At 43.4% G+C, this 22,924-nt stretch overlaps 1 protein-coding gene across 1 annotated transcript in view; it reads left to right on the top strand.

Annotated features, from left to right (window-relative positions):
- HGF (hepatocyte growth factor) overlaps positions 1 to 22,924 on the top strand; it is a 196,585-nt gene that overhangs the window by 117,446 nt on the left and 56,215 nt on the right. Inside the window, exons 7-8 of the mRNA XM_056573419.1 lie at positions 930 to 1,048; positions 6,545 to 6,710. Of these exons, the coding sequence (XP_056429394.1) occupies positions 930 to 1,048; positions 6,545 to 6,710 (285 nt within the window). The remainder of the gene's footprint in view (positions 1 to 929; positions 1,049 to 6,544; positions 6,711 to 22,924) is intronic.

Consider the following 22,924-nt stretch of genomic DNA (forward strand, 5'->3'; position numbering starts at 1 on the left):
CATTTTGTTTCCATGCCAAAAACCATGCAGATGTAAGCTGTGTGAACATGCCTCTCTGATTCAGAAAAAACATGTACTTTGTTAGGCAATTCTGAGATAATAGAATTGGGTCTCCTTTTCAATATCCTAATCTTTCGGTCAGAGTGGAGAGCAATTACAAAAGGTGTCTCTTTGTTTGTCTCTGTTTAATGCTCAGTTTCCCCTGCGGTGGCGCTGTAGGGTAATTGAACATTTACAGGTTTCCCCACAGGTAACGGCTGATCATTGGGTGACCCAGCAGAGGAACACTTTGTAATTGGCATTGTGGCATTTTGTCAAGGGATCTTTGTAGCAAATAGGAATTGTCCAATGCTGGAGAACAACACCCCCCACCCCCAATTATTCCCTCAAAAATCAATCTTCTTACACAGAACTCCCAGACTAAAAGCAATTATATCAGAGCTCACATCTCATTTATTTCTTTAACACAATATTAGGTATTTTCCATAATGCCACATAAAGTTCCACTTTAATTCATCTTTTCTTCCTGTTTCAAATGGGAATATTTCCTATCAAACAATTAATCTTGAAAACCATTGCAAGGTTTAACATGCTGCTCCATATGAAATTGACCTTTGATTCCAATATTTTAATGCATGATTGCTATGATTTTAACTAAAAGAAAGATAATAAAATGAATGATTTAAAAGAAATAATGACTTTAATCCTCCTAAAATCCAAGTAACAAGCAGAACATCACAAATCTCATTACCAGTTGAAAGGATAGGCTTTCCTCCTGTTATCATCAGCTTTCCTAATGAGTAGAAATACCATGCTGTGTTTATGAAACCCACACCTAATTGGGCGCGCTAAGAATGAAAGGTGATCTTGGGCTGTCAGTCTGCTTGGATGACACATAAGTGTTCTTTCTTTTTAAACTGCCTTTCCAGATATCCTAACAAGGGTCTGAATGATAATTACTGCCGCAACCCTGATGGCAAGGCGAGACCATGGTGTTACACGCTTGACCCTGACACCCCATGGGAGTTCTGTGCAATTAAACCCTGTGGTGAGTAGTAACTAAATATATCCTACTGTGTGGCTTACTTTATGTTTATTAGCATACCAGACTGCCAATATACATTTAGTTTAACATTACCAGTAAATCGTTAGCTTTGAGTACATTTATTTCCCCCCCCAAAAAAATCTCATTTTAAATTTTACTTCCTAGCTTTAAATAGAGATCAAAGAATTTTTTTTTCTACCAACAGATACAAAAAGCAGAAATGCAGAACTTTATGAAAAGATATACTTTCCCTAAATTAATCTTTATTCTAAGGTCTTAGTCCATAAATATATATATATATATATATATATATATATATATATAAATATATATATATATATATATATATATATATATATATATATATATATATATCAGGGCTGTAGAATTGCCTAAGATTATATAAACATATGTTAATGATGTTTATTTGACTTTCTTACTAGCTAGTCTTTTCTTTTCCATATGAGTCATTGGCCGTGATTTACTAAAAGTGGAGTGTAGGTGTTACGCCTAGCGCTCCGGGTCCCCGCTCCTCCCCGGAGCGCTCACGGCGTCTCTCTCTCCGCAGCGCCCCGGTCGGTCCCGCTGACCGGGAGCGCTGCAGTGTCATGGCCGTCGGGGATGCGATTCGCACAGCGGGACGCGCCCGCTCGCGAATCGCATCCCAGGTCACTTACCCGTCCCGGTCCCCTGCTGTCATGTGCTGGCGCGCGCGGCTCCGCTCTCTAGGGCGCGCGCGCGCCAGCTCTCTGAGACTTAAAGGGCCAGTGCACCAATGATTGGTGCCTGGCCCAATTAGCTTAATTGGCTCCCACCTGCTCCCAGACTATATCTGATCACTGCCCCTGCACTCCCCTGCCGGATCTTGTTGCCTTGTGCCAGTGAAAGCGTTTAGTGTGTCCAAAGCCTGTGTTACCTGAACTTCTGCTATCCATCCTGACTACGAACCTTGCCGCCTGCCCCCGACCTTCTGCTACGTCTGACCTTGCCTCTGCCTAGTCCTTCTGTCCCACGCCTTCTCAGCAGTCAGCGAGGTTGAGCCGTTGCTAGTGGATACGACCTGGTTGCTACTGCCGCAGCAAGACCATCCCGCTTTGCGGCGGGCTCTGGTGAAAACCAGTAGCCTCTTAGAACCGGTCCACTAGCACGGTCCACGCCAATCCCTCGCTGACACAGCGGATCCACAACCCGTAAGCCGAATCGTGACAGTAGATCCGGCCATGGATCCCGCTGAGGTGCCGCTGCCAAGTCTCGCTGACCTTACCACGGTGGTTGCTCAGCAATCGCAGCAAATTGCCCAACAAGGACAGCAGCTGTCGCAGTTGACCGCCACGTTACAGCAACTTCTGCCTCTGCTACAGCAGCAACCATCTCCTCCGCCAGCTCCTGCACCTCCTCCGCAGCGAGTGGCCGCTCCTAGCCTCCGCTTGTCCCTGCCGGACAAATTTGATGGGGACTCTACACTCTGCCGTGGATTTTTGTCTCAGTGTTCCCTGCATATGGAGATGTTGTCGGACTTGTTTCCTACAGAACGGTCTAAGGTGGCGTTCGTAGTAAGCCTTCTTTCAGGAAAGGCCTTGTCTTGGGCCACACCGCTCTGGGACCGCAATGATCCTGCCACAGCCACAGTCCAGTCCTTCTTCGCTGAAGTCCGGAGTGTCTTCGAGGAGCCAGCCCGAGCTTCTTCTGCCGAGACTGCCCTGTTGAACCTGGTCCAGGGTAATTCTTCAGTGGGCGAGTACGCCATCCAATTTCGTACTCTTGCTTCCGAGTTATCATGGAATAACGAGGCTCTCTGCGCGACCTTTAAAAAAGGCCTATCCAGTCGCATCAAGGATGTGCTGGCCGCACGAGAGATTCCTGCCAACCTGCAAGAACTCATCCATTTGGCTACCCGCATTGACATGCGTTTTTCTGAGCGACACCAAGAGCACCGCCAGGAAAAAGACTTAGATCTCTGGGCACCTCTCCCACAGTATCCGTTGCAATCTACGCCTGGGCCTCCCGCCGAGGAGGCCATGCAAGTGGATCGGTCTCGCCTGACCCAGGAAGAGAGGAATCGCCGTAGGGAAGAAAATCTCTGTCTTTACTGTGCCAGTACCGAGCATTTCTTGGTGGATTGCCCTATCCGTCCTCCACGTCTGGGAAACGCACGCACGCACCCAGCTCACGTGGGTGTGGCGTCTCTTGGTTCTAAGTCTGCTTCTCCACGTCTCACGGTGCCCGTGCGGATTTCTCCTTCAGCCAACTCCTCCCTCTCAGCCGTGGCCTGCTTGGACTCTGGTGCCTCTGGGAATTTTATTTTGGAGTCGTTTGTGAATAAATTCAGCATCCCGGTGACCCGTCTCGTCAAGCCGCTCTACATTTCCGCGGTCAACGGAGTCAGATTGGATTGCACCGTGCGTTACCGCACAGAACCCCTCCTGATGTCTATTGGACCCCACCACGAAAGGATTGAGTTATTCGTCCTTCCCAACTGTACCTCTGAGGTCCTCCTCGGTCTGCCATGGCTCCGGCTTCATTCTCCCACTCTTGATTGGACCACCGGGGAGATCAAGAACTGGGACTCTGCCTGCCATAGGAAGTGCCTCTCCCCCCCTCCCAGTCCCGTCAGGCGAGCCTCAGTGCCTCCTCATGGCCCCCGTCCTGGTGTAACACTGCCCCGTGCCAGGCTTCGCCCTCTGCCCTCCCTCCCCATTCCCACTCCTGCTGTGCTGCCTGCCGTTGAGGAAACCCTCCATTCTTTCCCGGTGTCCTCATCCCAGGGGAGGCAGTTACCGGACAAAGAAAAGGGGAGACCTAAGGGGGGGGGTACTGTTACGCCTAGCGCTCCGGGTCCCCGCTCCTCCCCGGAGCGCTCACGGCGTCTCTCTCTCCGCAGCGCCCCGGTCGGTCCCGCTGACCGGGAGCGCTGCACTGTCATGGCCGTCGGGGATGCGATTCGCACAGCGGGACGCGCCCGCTCGCGAATCGCATCCCAGGTCACTTACCCGTCCCGGTCCCCTGCTGTCATGTGCTGGCGCGCGCGGCTCCGCTCTCTAGGGCGCGCGCGCGCCAGCTCTCTGAGACTTAAAGGGCCAGTGCACCAATGATTGGTGCCTGGCCCAATTAACTTAATTGGCTCCCACCTGCTCCCAGACTATATCTGATCACTGCCCCTGCACTCCCCTGCCGGATCTTGTTGCCTTGTGCCAGTGAAAGCGTTTAGTGTGTCCAAAGCCTGTGTTACCTGAACTTCTGCTATCCATCCTGACTACGAACCTTGCCGCCTGCCCCCGACCTTCTGCTACGTCTGACCTTGCCTCTGCCTAGTCCTTCTGTCCCACGCCTTCTCAGCAGTCAGCGAGGTTGAGCCGTTGCTAGTGGATACGACCTGGTTGCTACTGCCGCAGCAAGACCATCCCGCTTTGCGGCGGGCTCTGGTGAAAACCAGTAGCCTCTTAGAACCGGTCCACTAGCACGGTCCACGCCAATCCCTCGCTGACACAGCGGATCCACAACCCGTAAGCCGAATCGTGACAGTAGGTTTCTTTGTGGGTTTTTATTTCCTACAATTTTTTTTCCATGGTATTTACTAAGGTTTCCCTACATTTTGCACTTTTCCCTACATTTTGCTTTTTTTACACATGCTCTGATCTGTAGGGTTTTCCTCAACTCAAATCCACCACATATTCTGTGGAAACCTTAGTAAATATGTAGGATTTTTATTAAAATGTCGGGAACACGCCCCTTTTATGTGAACATGCCTCCTTTTCTGACAGACACACCCCTTTTCGGGTTTTCTCAGTAAAATGGAGAGTGAGTCGGGTTGCAATGAGACAGCATTCTGGGCCATTGTGTTATCCACTCCTCCATCTTATTTCCACACACAATTGTGTTGCTCTCCTCAAGTAAAAACATCACCCCTTCACTCCATTGATAAAGGCCTCTCTACTAGCGAGCTAGCACTTTCCTCTGTACTGACAAGAACCCTTAACAAGCTGTCTACAGATGGGTAACTCTTCCTTTTCTGGAGACGTGGCTAATAATCCCCATTCAAGTTTCAAGACTCTTAAAGGGACTGAACATTGACTTGGACAAATGCTACCAATAGGTGGCCCCAGAGCAAGCTTTTTCTTCTGAAAGAGAGCTACTTCTAAAAATGTTTTCCAGTGGAGCAGGGTGTAACCTATAAGACACCTACACAAGTTTGATGCTCTTCTCAAGGAGAAACATTACCTCCTCAGTCCCACAACACCCAATAGACTACACCGATGGGGAGAAAGAACCCTGAACAAGCTGTCTGTAGATGGGTAACTGTTTGGAGGAGATTATTTTTGGGCTAATAATCCCCAGTCATGTTTTGAGACTTTTAAAGGGGTAGAGCAATGACTTGCAGGTGTACTACCTCAAATGGGTGGCACCAGAGAGAGAGAGAGAGCTCCCTTCCTTCTAGTTAAGAGGTACTTCAAATAAAAATTGTAAAATGTTTTATTATCCCTTTTGGGGTGTTGCAAGAGAATGCAACACTCACATTCATGTTATGTTGCAGGAGGTTGCAGAACCCAGACACCACGTGATCAGTTTATTTTTGAGTAACATTTAAAAAAAAAAAAGGTCAAAAAAATTATGATTCATTATAAATATAGCCTGGATTTGGAAGTTTGTCAAACAAATCATGCATAATGTAACATCTTTTGAACATTTTTTGTTTTGAATAAGCAGGAACACTAAAAAGAAATATAAATTCTAAATATTTATTATTATATTATTAGCATTAATGGAAATCATATATTACACTATGGTCTTCTGTAGTACAGGTAAATACTATTTAGATTCCTCTGGAAAAATAAATGTTGTTTAAGATTAAGAGGATTTAAGATTAAACATACATTATTGAAGACTCAATTTACTCAATAAGACTTGAAAACACCATGAATGACACAACAGACCTTTAAATTTAGACACAGTCAACATGTTCAGATGAGTTCATTAAGTATGCTGACTTATTACAATATAATCTGGTTTAGAACATGTTCTATATTAAGACATTTTTTGGAATATGTTGTTTACATTTTCCATAAAAGAAAAGGCATTTGACATAAAATCCAGTAAATGAACGCACTGCAGAAATGATCTGGCATCCCTTGGAATAAGATTGCCAAAACAAATATCATAATACATCAGAAAATATCAAGGATTACAATGTAAGCTTGTATACCAGATGTTTAAGTCCTAAATATGGGAAAAGCTGCCCATTAGTTTAATTGGTATTGTGGGTTTATTTGAATTTTTAAGAAAAATATGAAGTCTGCATTTGACCTACAGTAGGAATGGGACAGTGTCCATGTGATTTTGTCACCCCTGAGGTCACAGATAAGGGATCATCTTAATGTGCTATGGCTTTTCGTTGTATTACAGGATGTATATAGGTCTAGTGCTCTCAGTAAATACAATGAGCATAGTTTAATTTCAAATAAACAAATGAGATAACCCTTTTATAATTTGGTTATATTTCAGCATACAGTACCGTTGATCCCACCAATATTACAACAGATTGTGTAAAGAGTCAAGGAGAAGGCTATAGGGGAACTGTGAAAACAACCTTCAACGGCATTGTGTGTCAGCGATGGGATTCCCAATTTCCACATCAGCATAATTTTGCTCCAGAAAACTACAAATGCAAGTAAGAAAATAATTTATGCAAATATATATATATATATATATATATATATATATATATATATATATATATAAATATATATAGATATATATATATATATATATATATATATATATATATATATATATATATAAAAAGCAAAATCATCGGTAGTTGCAGTATCTTGTAATACCTTTTTTATTGGACTAACAAGATTTTGTAGAGACAAGCTTACGGGATTCCTCCCTTTATCAAGTCATAAGCATTTCTGAGCTCACAAGGAGAAAACACAGGTTCTATCTCACAAAATATGCAGGGGTTAAAACAACATTAGTGGAGAATGGACATTAAGTTGGGCCATAAATTGTATAGCAATAGGACGATAGATACAGATAAGGATGAGGAGGGGGGGGGGCTGGAGAGCAGAGGTGAGAATAGTGGTTACGCTGGACAGACAATTTTACTACAGAACCATAGACTGAAGATAAGACTTAGACAGGGGAGGGGGAGCAGGGGTGTGATGGTGTTAGAGCAGGGAGAGAGTAGAGAGTTTAGCAAAGGTTATAGGAAATTTTGATAATGGGATAAGAAGCTTAAATCCACATTAAGTCCTCTGTTCTTGGAGTCATAAAACACTATAATTTTGGCTTCAAATGTCTTTCTTTCCTGGGTGTTCTTGAAGTTTCCTTTCAGGATCTTGATTTTGATGTCCTGTAGGGAGTGACCTGTTTGAGTGAAGTGGTGTCCAACTGGGGTGCAATAGTCCTTTTCTCTATGGTTGTTGATGGACGATCTGTGGAGGTTCATCCTTTTATTGAGTTGCTGGCTGGTCTCACCAATGTGACATCCCAGGTCACACTTGGTGCATTGTATCATGTAGACTACATTCTCTGTGGTGCAGGAGTATTGTCCCTTGATGTTGTATGTCTTGTTGTTGTGGGAGGCCTCAGAATTTGTGCAGATGTGTTGACAGAGTTTACAGTGCGGTTTGGCGCAGGGTTTGGTCCCATTGTCTGTATCTGATGTGTCTGTGGGTAGTTTCCTATTGACCAGTTTTTGTTTTAAGTTGGGTGGTTGTCTGAAGGCCAAGATGGGTGGTTCAGGAAAGATTTGCTTTAACACCTCATCTTCTGCTAGTATTGGCTGCAGGTCCTTGATGATTTTGCGTATTTCCTCAAGGGTGGGATTGTATGTGGCTACCAGTGGTATGCGTGATGAGTTTTGTTTCTCTCTGTATTGCAGCAGGTGTTCACGTGGTGTTTGAAGAGCAGAGTGGATTTTCTTATGGATGGTCCTTGGTTTGTAACCTTTTTGTTTAAATTTCTCAGCTAGCGTTTGTAGATGTGTGTCTCTGTCATCAGGGTTGGAGCAGATGCGGTGGTACCTGATGGCTTGGCTGTATATTATGCCTTTCTTGGTGTGGGACGGATGGGAACTTGAATTGTGTAGATAGCTAGATCGGTCTGTGGGCTTTCTGTATACAGATGTCTGTATTGTGTCCTTGTTTATAGTTACAGTGGTGTCCAGAAAGTTTACACTTTCTGTAGAGAAGTCCATTTTGAGTTTGATGGATGGATTAAATGTGTTGAAGGCATCATGAAATGTGTTGAAGGCATCATGAAACAATTTCATGATGCCTTCAACACATTTAATCCATCCATCAAACTCAAAATGGACTTCTCTACAGAAAGTGTAAACTTTCTGGACACCACTGTAACTATAAACAAGGACACAATACAGACATCTGTATACAGAAAGCCCACAGACCGATCTAGCTATCTACACAATTCAAGTTCCCATCCGTCCCACACCAAGAAAGGCATAATATACAGCCAAGCCATCAGGTACCACCGCATCTGCTCCAACCCTGATGACAGAGACACACATCTACAAACGCTAGCTGAGAAATTTAAACAAAAAGGTTACAAACCAAGGACCATCCATAAGAAAATCCACTCTGCTCTTCAAACACCACGTGAACACCTGCTGCAATACAGAGAGAAACAAAACTCATCACGCATACCACTGGTAGCCACATACAATCCCACCCTTGAGGAAATACGCAAAATCATCAAGGACCTGCAGCCAATACTAGCAGAAGATGAGGTGTTAAAGCAAATCTTTCCTGAACCACCCATCTTGGCCTTCAGACAACCACCCAACTTAAAACAAAAACTGGTCAATAGGAAACTACCCACAGACACATCAGATACAGACAATGGGACCAAACCCTGCGCCAAACCGCACTGTAAACTCTGTCAACACATCTGCACAAATTCTGAGGCCTCCCACAACAACAAGACATACAACATCAAGGGACAATACTCCTGCACCACAGAGAATGTAGTCTACATGATACAATGCACCAAGTGTGACCTGGGATGTCACATTGGTGAGACCAGCCAGCAACTCAATAAAAGGATGAACCTCCACAGATCGTCCATCAACAACCATAGAGAAAAGGACTATTGCACCCCAGTTGGACACCACTTCACTCAAACAAGTCACTCACTACAGGACCTCAAAATCAAGATCCTGAAAGGAAACTTCAAGAACACCCAGGAAAGAAAGACATTTGAAGCCAAAATTATAGTGTTTTATGACTCCAAGAACAGAGGACTTAATGTGGATTTAAGCTTCTTATCCCATTATCAAAATTTCCTATAACCTTTGCTAAACTCTCTACTCTCTCCCTGCTCTAACACCATCACACCCCTGCTCCCCCTCCCCTGTCTAAGTCTTATCTTCAGTCTATGGTTCTGTAGTAAAATTGTCTGTCCAGCGTAACCACTATTCTCACCTCTGCTCTCCAGCCCCCCCCCCCCTCCTCATCCTTATCTGTATCTATCGTCCTATTGCTATACAATTTATGGCCCAACTTAATGTCCATTCTCCACTAATGTTGTTTTAACCCCTGCATATTTTGTGAGATAGAACCTGTGTTTTCTCCTTGTGAGCTCAGAAATGCTTATGACTTGATAAAGGGAGGAATCCCGAAAGCTTGTCTCTACAAAATCTTGTTAGTCCAATAAAAAAGGTATTACAAGATACTGCAACTACCGATGATTTTGCTTTTTGCATCACTGGACTAATACGGCTACTCCTAACTAATCTATATATATATATATATATATATATATATATATATATATATATATATATATATATATATATATATTGTATCTATGCACTGAAGCTATTCCTTATGTCACTGTTAAGTCAGAGTCAGTCATTATATAAATATGTGGTTCTATGATCGTCTGTTGACTGAAACACATAGGGATTCAACATATGTTCTTCCTGCAATATCTTTTTACTCTTGTATTCAAAGTTACTTCCCAAAGACATACCAAAGATGACTAAACACAGACAAGTCTTTTTACCTGTAGAGTCTTTTTTTTAGGATTCCCATTACCTCTCTTGACAATATACCATTCAATGGGCAGGACAAAGAGAACAATCTGTGAAAAAAATCTGGTTAACAAAAAAAACTGTCTAATACGAGTTGCGCTATTGTAAATTTTTTTTGACAATGACACAAGTTCTCTCCGTGCATGAAATGTCTGGGATGCTACAGCCGAGATAGCGGGGTCCCCAGTGACAGGGCCCCGCGATCACTCATCTTATCCCCTATCCCCTATCCTTTGCATAGGGGACAAGATGTCTATGGCGGAGTACCCCTTTAACCCCTTAAGGACGCAGGACGTAAATGTACGTCCTGGTGAGGTGGTACTTAACGCACCAGGAAGTACATTTACGTCCTAAGCATAACCGCGGGCATCGGAGCGATGCCCGTGTCATGCGCGGCTGATCCCGGCTGCTGATCGCAGCCAGGGACCCGCCGGCAATGGCCGACGCCCGCGATCTCGCGGGCGTCCGCCATTAACCCCTCAGGTGCCGGGATCAATACAGATCCCGGCATCTTCGGCAGTTCGCGATTAAAATGAACGATCGGATCGCCCGCAGCGCTGCTGCGGGGATCCGATCATTCATAACGCCGCACGGAGGTCCCCTCACCTTCCTCCGTGCGGCTCCCGGCGTCTCCTGCTCTGGTCTGTGATCGAGCAGACCAGAGCAGGAGATGACCGATAATACTGATCTGTTCTATGTCCTATACATAGAACAGATCAGTATTAGCAATCATGGTATTGCTATGAATAGTCCCCTATGGGGACTATTCAAGTGTAAAAAAAAATGTAAAAAAATGTAAAAGTAAAAGTAAAAAAAAAGTGAAAAATCCCCTCCCCCAATAAAAAAGTAAAACGTCAGTTTTTTCCTATTTTACCCCCAAAAAGCGTAAAAAACATTTTTTATAGACATATTTGGTATTGCCGCGTGCGTAAATGTCCGAACTATTAAAATAAAATGTTAATGATCCCGTACGGTGAAAGGCGTGAACGAAAAAAAATTTAAAAAGTCCAAAATTCCTACTTTTTTAATACATTTTATTAAAAAAAAAATTATAAAAAATGTATTAAAAGTTTTTTATATACAAATGTGGTATCAAAAAAAAGTACAGATCATGGCGCAAAAAATGAGCCCCCATACCGCCGCTTATACGGAAAAATAAAAAAGTTATAGGTCATCAAAATAAAGGGATTATAAACGTACTAATTTGGTTAAAAAGTTTGTGATTTTTTTTAAGCACAACAATAATAGAAAAGTATATAATAATGGGTATCATTTTAATCGTATTGACCCTCAGAATAAAGAACACACGTCATTTTTACCAGAAATTGTACGGCGTGAAAACAAAACCTTCCAAAATTAGCAAAATTGCATTTTTCGTTTTAATTTCCCCACAAAAATAGTGTTTTTTGGTTGCGCCATACATTTTATGATATAATGAGTGATGTCATTACAAAGGACAACTGGTCGCGCAAAAAACAAGCCCTCATACTAGTCTGTGGATGAAAATATAAAAGAGTTATGATTTTTAGAAGGCGAGGAGGAAAAAATGAAAACGTAAAAATTAAATTGTCTGAGTCCTTAAGGCCAAAATGGGCTGAGTCCTTAAGGGGTTAAGATTAGATGTGCCAAAACATATGAAATTTGGCAAGAAACTAAGAAAACTAATAGATGGGGAAAACTCAGATCAGACAGTCTGAAGACACACCAAATTTCCACACAGCCGCAGAAATATGTTGTTGGCCAATACATCTATAGGAAACTTTCTACTCATGAAATAAGGATCCTTAACCCATCCAGGACCAAGGGCAAACAGGTACTGCTGCCCTGGTCCTGCTAACAGGGTTTAAACCATTTTCACAGGTGGAGAAGAGGTTAAACCTCGTGGGTCCTGGTTGATACGGGCAGCCAGGACCCACGGCTAATGCTGGGCACTGCCAAATGGGCCAATAACCCTTTAAATGCCGTGATCAAAGTTGATTGTGGCATCTAAAATTAAAGTGAAACCCTCCCGGAAGCTCAGCCGAGCTGATCAGGACTATTGCAACATAATTGTGATGTCCCGATCAGCTTACCGGACGACAAGAGGGTCCTCCCCTGCCTCTCCGTCGTCTGATCAGCGATCTACTGCTCTATGCTTGCACAGCAGGCTAGAGCAGCAGAGCCCCGATTACACTGATCAATGCTATGTTGTGGGGGCTAAAAAAAAAAAGTTAATAAAAGTGAATGAACCCCCTTCCCTATGAAAAGTGTAAATCCCCCCCCTTTCCCATTTTTAAATAAAATAATGCAATAAAAGGAAACTTATGTGGTACCGCCGCATGCGTAAATGTCAAAACTATTAAAATATATGGTTAGCAAACCACACGGTCGATGGTGTACACATAAAAAAAAAAAACAAAGTCCATAATTGTGTATTTTGGGCCACTTCACATACCATAAAAATATTAATAAAAAGTGATCAAAAAGTCCCATTAAAACAAAAATGGTAATGATAACAACTACAGACCACGGCGCAAAAAAATTAGCCCTCATATAGCCCCGAAAGCAGAACAATAAAAAAAATTATAGGGGTCAGAAAATAAAAATTTTAAACCTACAAATTTTGGTGCATTTAGTTAGGATTTTTTTTTAAGTAGTAAAATAAAATAAAATCTACATAATTTGGGTATCCTTGCAACTGTATGGACCTACAGAATAAAGATAAGGTGTCATTTTTACCAAAAATTGCACTATGTAGAAACGGAAGCCCCCAAAAGTTACAAAATGGCATTTTCTTTTTCAATTTCACCCCACAAATATATATTTTTTGGTTTTGCGGTAGATTTTGTTATTAAATGATTGATGTCATTACAAAGTACAAAGTACAATTGGTGTCGCAGAGAACAAGCCATTATATGGGTCTGTAGGTGTAAAATTGAAAGCGGTATGATTTTTAAAAGGAGAGGAGGAAAAAACGAAAGTGCAAAAACGAAAATTGGCCTGGTCCTTAACCCCTTAACCCCTTAAGGACCGGAGGTTTTTCCGTTTTTGCATTTTCGTTTTTTGCTCCTTGCCTTTAAAAAATCATAACTCTTTCAAATTTACACCTAAAAATCCATATGATGGCTTATTTTTTGCGCCACCAATTCTACTTTGTAATGACGTCAGTCATTTTGCCCAAAAATCTATGGTGAAGCGGGAAAAAAAATCATTGTGCGACAAAATTGAAAAAAAAACGCTGTTTTGTAACTTTTGGGGGCTTCCGTTTCTACGTAGTACATTTTTCGGTAAAAATGACACCTGATATGTATTCTGTAGGTCCATACGATTAAAATGATACCCTACTTATATAGGTTTCATTTTGTCGGACTTTTGGAAAAAATCATAACTACATGCAGGAAAATTAATACGTTTAAAATTGTCATCTTCTGACCCCTATAACTTTTTTATTTTTCCGTGTATGGGGCGGTATGAGGGCTCATTTTTTGCGCCGTGATCTGAAGTTTTTAACGGTACCATTTTTGCATTGATAGGACTTATTGATCACTTTTTATTCATTTTTAAATGATATAAAAAGTGACCAAAAATGCACTATTTTGGACTTTGGAATTTTTTTGCGCGCACGCCATTGACCGAGCGGTTTAATTAATGATATATTTTTATAATTCGGACATTTCCGCACGCGGTGATACCACATATGTTTATTTTTATTTTTATTTACACTGTGTTTTTTTTTTATTGGAAAAGGGGGGTGATTCAAACTTTTAATAGGGGAGGAGTTAAATGATCTTTATTCACTTTTTTTTTTCACTTTTTTTTTGCAGTGTTATAGGTCCCATAGGGACCTATAACACTGCACACACTGATCTTCTATGTTGATCACTGGTTTCTCATAAGAAACCAGTGATCAACGATTCTGCCGCATGACTGCTCATGCCTGGATCTCAGGCACTGAGCAGTCATTCGGCGATCGGACAGCGAGGAGGCAGGAAGGGGCCCTCCCGCTGTCCTGTCAGCTGTTCGGGATGCCGCGATTAGCCGCGGCTATCCCGAACAGCCCGACTGAGCTAGCCGGGAACTTTCACTTTCACTTTTAGCCGCGCGGCTCAGCTTTGAGCGCGCGGCTAAAGGGTTAATAGCGCGCGGCGCCGCGATCGGCGCTGCGCGCTATTAGAGGCGGGTCCCGGCTTCACTATGACGCCGGGCCCGCCATGATATGACGCGGGGTTACTGTGTAACCCCGCGTTATATCAGAAGAGCAGGACCAATGACGTACCGGTACGTCATTGGTCCTTAAGGGGTTAAGCACGCATGGTTTTTCCCTTTTTTGCATTTTCATTTTTTCCTCATCACCTTCTGAAAATCATAACCCTTTCAATTTTGCACCAAAAATTCCAAATTATGGCTTACTAAAATATCCACGGTGAATCATTTTTTCATGATATAAAAAGTGAACAAAAATACGCTATTTTGGACTTTGGATTTTTTTTTTTGCATGTACGCCATTGACTGTGCAGTTTAATTAACAATATATTTTTTTATAGTTTGGACATTTTTGCACGCGGCGATACCACAAATGTTGATTTTTATTTACACAGGTTTTTTAATGGGAAAAAGGGGGGTGATTCTTACTTTTATTAGGGAAGGTGTTAAATGATCTTTATTACCTTTTTTTACACTTTTTTTTTTTTTTTTCAGTGTTATAGCCCCCCTGGTGGCTATTTCACTGCACATACCAAACTCATAAACAGATCACTGCCAATCATTGACGCTGCAAAGATCAATGTAATCGGCGGTCGATTGCTCAATTCTGGATTTCAGGCTTGGAGCAATCAACCGCTGATCGGACGCAATGGAGGCAGGTGAGGGGACCTCCGCTCGCATTCTGGCTGATCGGGACATCGCAATCTCACCGTAATGGTCCCAAGCATTTTAGATGCGGCGATCAACCCAGGGTCCCAGCTGTCATTAGCCGCTGGGACTGACCCAGTCACGGCGTGACCCCGCATTTTATACCGGGACCGGAGTCAGGGCGTACCGCTTAAGAGGTTGAGGTGAAAGTAGGCTTGGTCCTTAAGGGGTTAAATGGGCAAAAGGATTTGATCGGGGAAAAAGAACCTCTGGCTCATACTGGCACTTTAATAGATCAGAGGGCAGCAACACACATACTTTACAACACCAAAGTTCCTAGCAGTATTAGAGCAGAGACGGGAAGCCAGGGACTGCACATGTATTCAGTAGAGAGCATCCGTAACAGGGAAGAGAACTGCAGAAGTTGCTACAATAAGTAACCATGATATGTAATAACATAATAAAAGCACGTGGATAGTTGTAGGTATTATTTCTACCATCTAAATGGCTTACTTAGAGTACAGAGTACACAGTGGCAGCAGCCACCCACTCAAGCAGAAAACGTGACACTTTCAAAACAGCATTTGTTGTTCACTAGTTGCCAGTTAAAGTCGTGTATATACCCCACAACTTTCTATATTATTGCTATTGAACTAAACTGACTGGTTACATTATGCCTGTTATTGTTACCTGTGCATTTCATGAATGGATTGCTACCCTCTACATATACTGACTTCTGTAAATGTTAAACTTCCCCATTGCTTCTGTAACCTGTACTAAATTCTGTCTTCTGCTCTTACTAACTTAGTGATGTGTGTCTGTGAGATTCTGGTGTTAGCCCTAATGTGATTCCTAGCAGGCCTATCCAAATAATGAACTGTCAGATGAACTATGCCAGTGGTCTGATGGTGGCAGAGCACCTAGACACTAGGGGAATTTGCTAGAAAAGGGGGTGCTATTGGTAAATTGTCCTATCCAATTTGATTTTGGTATACAGTATCAGGTTCAGGCTGTATTATGAATACACATTTACAGTATGTTTCTGCTTAGAATATCTATTGAGCTATGAATCATTTTTTTTTTTTTTTTTTTGTGTGTGTGTGTCCAAAAGGAAATTGCAAATTCAAGACAAGCTAGGTAGCTTTTTTTAATAGCCCACATATCAAATAACTTAGTAACTTTTGTACATATTTGACTGGGTTCACTCAATACTTAAAGGGGTATTCCGGTCAAAAAAACATTTTTCTTATCAACTGGCTCCAGAAAGTTAAAAAGATGTGTAAATAACTTCTATTAAAAATTTTAATTCTACCAGTACTTGTCACCTGCTGAATTTGAGTTGTTCTTTTTTGTCTGACAACAGTGCTCTCTGCTGACACCCCTGTCTGTCTCAGGAACTGTCCAGAGCAGGAGAGGTTTGCTATGGGGATTTGCTCCTACTCTGGACAGTTCCTGAGACAGACAGAGGTGTCATCAGAGAGCACTTTTGTCAGACAGAAAAGAACAACTCAACTTCAGCAGTTAATAAGTACTCGTAGGATTATTATTATTTTTTTTTTTTTTTAAATCAAAGTAATTTAAAAATATGTTTAACTTTCTGGAGCTTTTTGTTTTTCACTGGAATACCCCTTTAAGTGTATTGCTCAATATGGTAGTATTTATATGGCTCTCAGCATGTTTAACTTAGAGAAATGCATGATAACCATCACTGTACACAGTTTAAGATAAATACTTACCTGAATCCAAGCCAAAAGATCACATAAAACATGTAGTGTAAGTAAAACTGTGATTCAAATAACATTTAAAACTTGAGAGGAAATGTAATGAACCAGATAAATGATGCTCCATACCAGATGTTCTTAATGTTAACCTTCAAAAGAGAAAAAGAGTATATTCAATGCCTCTCTTTAACCCCTTAACGACAATGGACGTAAATGTACGTCATAGTGCAGTGGTACTTACCGCACCATGACATACATTTATGCGCCGCCATGATCGCATCATGCGCAGCAGGTCCCGGATGCTATCAGCAGCCAGGGACCCACCGGTAATGGCGGACATCTGTGATCACGCTAATGACTGCCATTAACCCCTCAGATGCCGTGTTCAATACAGATCACGGCATCTGCGTCAGTTGCGGTATTTTGAATGGATGATCGGATCGCCCACAGCGCTGCCACAGGGATCCGATCATCCAGCATGGCAGCCGGAGGTCCCCTCACCTGACTCCGGCTATCTCCCGGGGTCTTCTGCTCTGGTCTGAGATTGAGCAGACCAGAGCAGAAGATCACTGATAATACTGATCAGTCCTATGTCCTATACATAGCACTGAACAGTATTAGCAATCAAATGATTGTTATAAATAGTTCCCTATGGGGACTATTAAAGTGTAAAAAAAAAAAAAATAGTAAAAAAATGTTAAATAAAAAAGTAAAAATCCCCTCTCCCAATAAAAAAGTAAAATGTCAGTTTTTCCCATTTTACCCTCAAAAAACTGTAAAAAAAATTAATACACATATTTGGTATCTCCGCATGCATGAAAGTCTGAAATATTAAAATATATTGTTCACTATCCCATACGGTGAACGGTGTAAATGTAAAAAAAAAATTTTAAAGGCCAAAATTGCTGCTTTTTTCACATTTTATCCCGTAAAAAATTAATAAAAAATGTATAAAAAGTAAAACCTAAGCAAAAGTGGTACTGATAAAAACTACAGATTATGAAGCAAAAAATGAGCTCTCATACCGCCCCATATACAGAAAAATGAGAAAGTTATAGGTGGTCAAAATAGGACAATTTCAAACATACAAATTTTGTTAAAATGGTTTGAGATTTTTTTTTAAGCGGTACAATTATAGAAAAGCATATAACATGGCAATCATTTTAATCATATTGACCCACAAAATAAAGAAAACATGTCATTTTTACTGGAAAGTGTACAGCTTGAAAACAAAACCTTCCAAAATTTGCTAAATTGCGGTTTTCTTTTAAATTTTCCCACATAAATTATATTTGTTTGGTTGCACCGTACCTTTTATGGTAAAATAAGTGATGTTATTACAAAGTACAATTGGTGAAGCAAAAAACAAGCCCTCATATGGGTCTGGGGATGGAAATATCAAAAAAAGAGTTCTGATTCTTAGAAGGCGAGGATGAAAAAACGAAAATGCTAAAATAAAATTGGTCTGGTCCTTAAGCCAAAATGGGCCTGGTCCTTAAGGGGTTAAAGTAAAATTTTAGTTACTTACCGTATATACTCGAGTATAAGCCGACCCGAGTATAAGCCGAGACCCCTAATTTCAACCCAAAATCCCAGGAAAAGTTATTGACTCGAGTATAAGCCTAGGGTGGGAAATACCTCATCCCCCCCTGTCATCATCCAGACCCGTCATTAACATCCTCATCATCCCCTTGTCATCATCCCACACATCCCCCCTTCATCATCCCCTTGTCATCATCCCACACATCCCCTTATCATCCCACACATCCCCCCTTCATCATCCCCTTGTCATCATCCCACACATCCCCCCTTCATCATCCCCTTGTCATCATCCCACACATCCCCTTATCATCCCACACATCCCCCCTTCATCATCCCCTTGTAATCATCCCACACATCCCCCCTTCATCATCCCCACCCCCCTTCATCATCCCCACACCCCCCCCTTCATCATCCTCTTCTCATCATTCGCCCTCAGTGGTCTTCAACCTGCGGACCTCCAGAGGTTTCAAAACTACAACTCCCAGCAAGCCCGGGCAGCCATCGGCTGTCCGGGCTTGCTGGGAGTTGTAGTTTTGAAACCTCCGGAGGTCCGCAGGTTGAAGACCACTGCGGCCTTCAACATGCGGACCTCCAGAGGTTTCAAAACTACAACTCCCAGCAAGCCCGGGCAGCCATCGGCTGTCCGGGCTTGCTGGGAGTTGTAGTTTTGAAACCTCCGGAGGTCCGCAGGTTGAAGACCACTGCGGCCTTCAACATGCGGACCTCCAGAGGTTTCAAAACTACAACTCCCAGCAAGCCCGGGCAGCCATCGGCTGTCCGGGCTTGCTGGGAGTTGTAGTTTTGAAACCTCCGGAGGTCCGCAGGTTGAAGACCACTGCGGCCTTCAACATGCGGACCTCCAGAGGTTTCAAAACTACAACTCCCAGCAAGCCCGGGCAGCCATCGGCTGTCCGGGCTTGCTGGGAGTTGTAGTTTTGAAACCTCCGGAGGTCCGCAGGTTGAAGACCACTGCGGCCTTCAACATGCGGACCTCCAGAGGTTTCAAAACTACAACTCCCAGCAAGCCCGGGCAGCCATCGGCTGTCCGGGCTTGCTGGGAGTTGTAGTTTTGAAACCTCCGGAGGTCCGCAGGTTGAAGACCACTGCGGCCTTCAACATGCGGACCTCCAGAGGTTTCAAAACTACAACTCCCAGCAAGCCCGGGCAGCCATCGGCTGTCCGGGCTTGCTGGGAGTTGTAGTTTTGAAACCTCTGGAGGTCCGCAGGTTGAAGACCACTGCGGCCTTCAACATCATCCAGCCCCCTCTCACCCCCTTTAGTTCTGAGTACTCACCTCCGCTCGGCGCTGGTCCGGTCCTGCAGGGCTGTCCGGTGAGGAGGTGGTCCGGTGAGGAGGTGGTCCGGGCTGCTATCTTCACCGGGGGCGCCTCTTCTCCGCGCTTCCGGCCCGGAATAGAGCCGTTGCCTTAACAACGACGTATCTGCGTCGTTGTCAAGGCAACGTGACTATTCTGAGGCCGGGCCCGAAGCGCTTAGAAGAGGCCTCCCCGGTGAAGATAGCAGCCCGGACCACCTCCTCACCGGACCACCTCCTCACCGGACAGCCCTGCAGGACCGGACCAGCGCCGAGCGGAGGTGAGTACTCAGAACTAAAGGGGGGTGAGAGGGGGCTGGATGATGTTGAAGGCCGCAGTGGTCTTCAACCTGCGGACCTCCGGAGGTTTCAAAACTACAACTCCCAGCAAGCCCGGACAGCCGATGGCTGCCCGGGCTTGCTGGGAGTTGTAGTTTTGAAACCTCTGGAGGTCCGCAGGTTGAAGACCACTGCGGGTGGGGGAGTTCACTCGAGTATAAGCCGAGGGGGGTGTTTTCAGCACGAAAAATCGTGCTGAAAAACTCGGCCTATACTCGAGTATATACGGTAACTTTTTTATTTTTTTTATTTATTTAAATAAATCTACTTTACCATGAGTGACATGGGTTATGTGATGGCCCTGGGGTTAAATTTGTGTTAGATGAGGCTTACACGGCGCTCTCTATTGGTTTTTCTATAAGCCCATTAACCAGTATTATATTACCAGCAATGTAAGCTAGATTTGTGTGTATTATAGAGGAGAAGACGGCTAGAACAAACAAGAGTGTAGTGTGGCTTAGTGTAGTGTGGTTGTTGCTGACTATGTGTATGCCTTTTTTCACACAAGCTTATAACATGCACATTTTCCTTAGTATTATGGCTGCAAATCCAGCCCTGATATGTAAGTTTAGGTGATCAGATACATAGTCAGGCTAGCACTTGTGGCCTTAATGCGGACACATAAATGTGCATGTGCACCATTCATTTGAAACCATCCTATGTATTGAGAAAGTTTGATTAATCCTTTACAAGAAGCTGTGTCTTCCTTGTCTAATACCTTCTTTAGAAGCATTGGTGAAGTAATTCACCAGGATTTTTTATTCACTTTTACTTAATTTATTAGAAAAATAGGTGAAAAGATTTTACCATTGCATTTCATGGAACAACCACTTGACCAAAAGAGCAAAGAGGCAATTTGATTTGCTTGCCTCCATTCCCGGTCAGATCTAAGCGCAAAGCTCCACTTTGTAATTCAAATCTATGTATATAAAACTCAATGGCCGTTATTTATTAAGAGTGTTGTGTAGGTTTCTTTGTGGGTTTTAATTCCCTACAATTTATTTCCTACGGTATTTACTAAGGTTTCCCTACATTTTCCACTTTCCCTACATTTTGCTTTTTTTACACATGCTCTGATCTGTCTGGTTTTCCTCAGCTGAAATCCACCACATTTTATGTGGAAACCTTAGTAAATATGTTGGGATTTTGTGAAAATGTGGGGAACATGCCCCTTTTCTGTGACCATGTCCCCATTCCCCTATGACCATGCCACTTTTTAGGGTTTTCTTAGCAAAAATTAGAGTTAGTTGTTTTTTTTTCAATTCTGGTGCACATTCTGCCACAAATTCTGGTGCAGACAGAATTTCTGGCACAATGCGCCAGAATCTGGCACAAAACCCAACAAAACATGTGGGGTTTGCAGTAGTAAATGAGGGCCACTGGCCCTCATTTACAAAGACTGGAGTGTCAGTTAGGTTTTTTTTTTTTTCAGTGTACTCGTCTTTTTTTCCCCTTGTGATTTACTAATCTGTCGCCCAATTTCCCTTTCTTTCTGTCGCAGGTTTTTTTTCTGTCCCACAAAATGTATTCTGTGGGACAGAAAAAAGTCTCTGCAAATTCTGACTACATTAGTGCTTGTACTACTACCCCCATCATGGAACAGGGTCTGTTCCATGTTGAGGGTAGTAGTACAGGGGCTGAGGGATTGATCGCACCGGCTCTCACTTCTGAGACCCGATCCAATCAAAAGTTATTAAGCAGGGGAGCGGTCGGCATGTTCCGATCCCCTGCAATGTACTGTAAACTTTCAATTTTAAATTCCCCACCAGAAGCCCTGAATGGCCGGGGCTGAGGAGCCAATCAGGGCTCCTGGCAGGGTTTTAATATAGAAGCGCTGTGGTGGGCAAAGATATATAGAAATGCTGGGGGGGGGGGTATATATCTGGCCCCTCCAGTGTTTCTATATATATTTCCACCTGCTGCGCTATACTAAACTTAGTGACCGCTGCACTTGAATAAATGTACTGCCCCCCCAGCGATATTATATATCTATACTGACCCCTGCTGGGCATATACTGACCCCCGCTGCACATATTTATATATATACTGCCCCCCCAAGCTGCGCATATGAATGAAAACTCTATTAGCTGCGGAGCGGAAGGCGGCTGCCCGCTCTCGCTGCTAAGAGTTTGTCATTCATAGCGGGCAGCAGCTGCATATCATGCTGTGGGGGTCAGACATATGGATATATGTCTGACCCTCACAGCATCTATATATAAAAGGTGACGGCTCACCGCTATGAATGACAAGTAAAGCAGTGCAGGGAGTGGAGGCTCGCGCTGCTGTTGCCAATAGCTTACTTCATAGCGGTGAGCCGGCATTTGTATATGTATGATGTGAGGGTCAGACATATATCCATATGTCTGACCCCCACTGCATGATATGCAGCTGCTGCTCACTATGAATGACAAACTCTTAGCAGTGTGAGCGGGCAGCAGCCTTCCGCTCCGCCGCTAATAGAGTTTTCATTCATTGGCAGCCAGGGGAGGGAGAGCATGAATATTAATATGCACAGCTGGGGGGGGGGTGTCAGTATATATATAAATATGCGCAGCGGAGGTCAGTATGTGCGCAGCGGGGGTCAGTATAGATATATAATAGCACTGGGGGGGGGCAGTACATTTATTCAAGCGCGCGGCCACTAAGTTTGATATAGCGCAGCAGGGGGAAAGATATATAGAAATGCTGGAGGGGCCAGATATATACCACCCCAGCGATTCTATACGTCTTTGCCCACCACTGCGCTTCTATATTAAAACCCTGCCAGGAGCCCTGATTGGCTCCTCGGTCCCGGTCATTCAGGGCTTCTGGTGGGAAATTTAAAAATGAAAGTTTACAGTGCATTGCAGGGGATCGGAACATGCCGCCCGCTCCCCTGCTTAATAACATCTGATCGGATCGGGTCTCAGAAGTGAGACTCGGTGCAATCAATCCCTCAGCCCCTCTACTACTACCCCCAACATGGAACAGACCCTGTTCCATGCTGGGGATAGCAGGATTCACTCCGTTTTGAGGAATTTACCGACAGCTCTGAGCTGTCGGCTTTCTGTGAAGCAAAACTCACAGGTTTTCCTGTGAGT

This window comes from Hyla sarda, chromosome 4 (assembly GCF_029499605.1).
Source record: "Hyla sarda isolate aHylSar1 chromosome 4, aHylSar1.hap1, whole genome shotgun sequence".
NCBI classification, from domain to species: Eukaryota; Metazoa; Chordata; class Amphibia; order Anura; family Hylidae; genus Hyla; species Hyla sarda.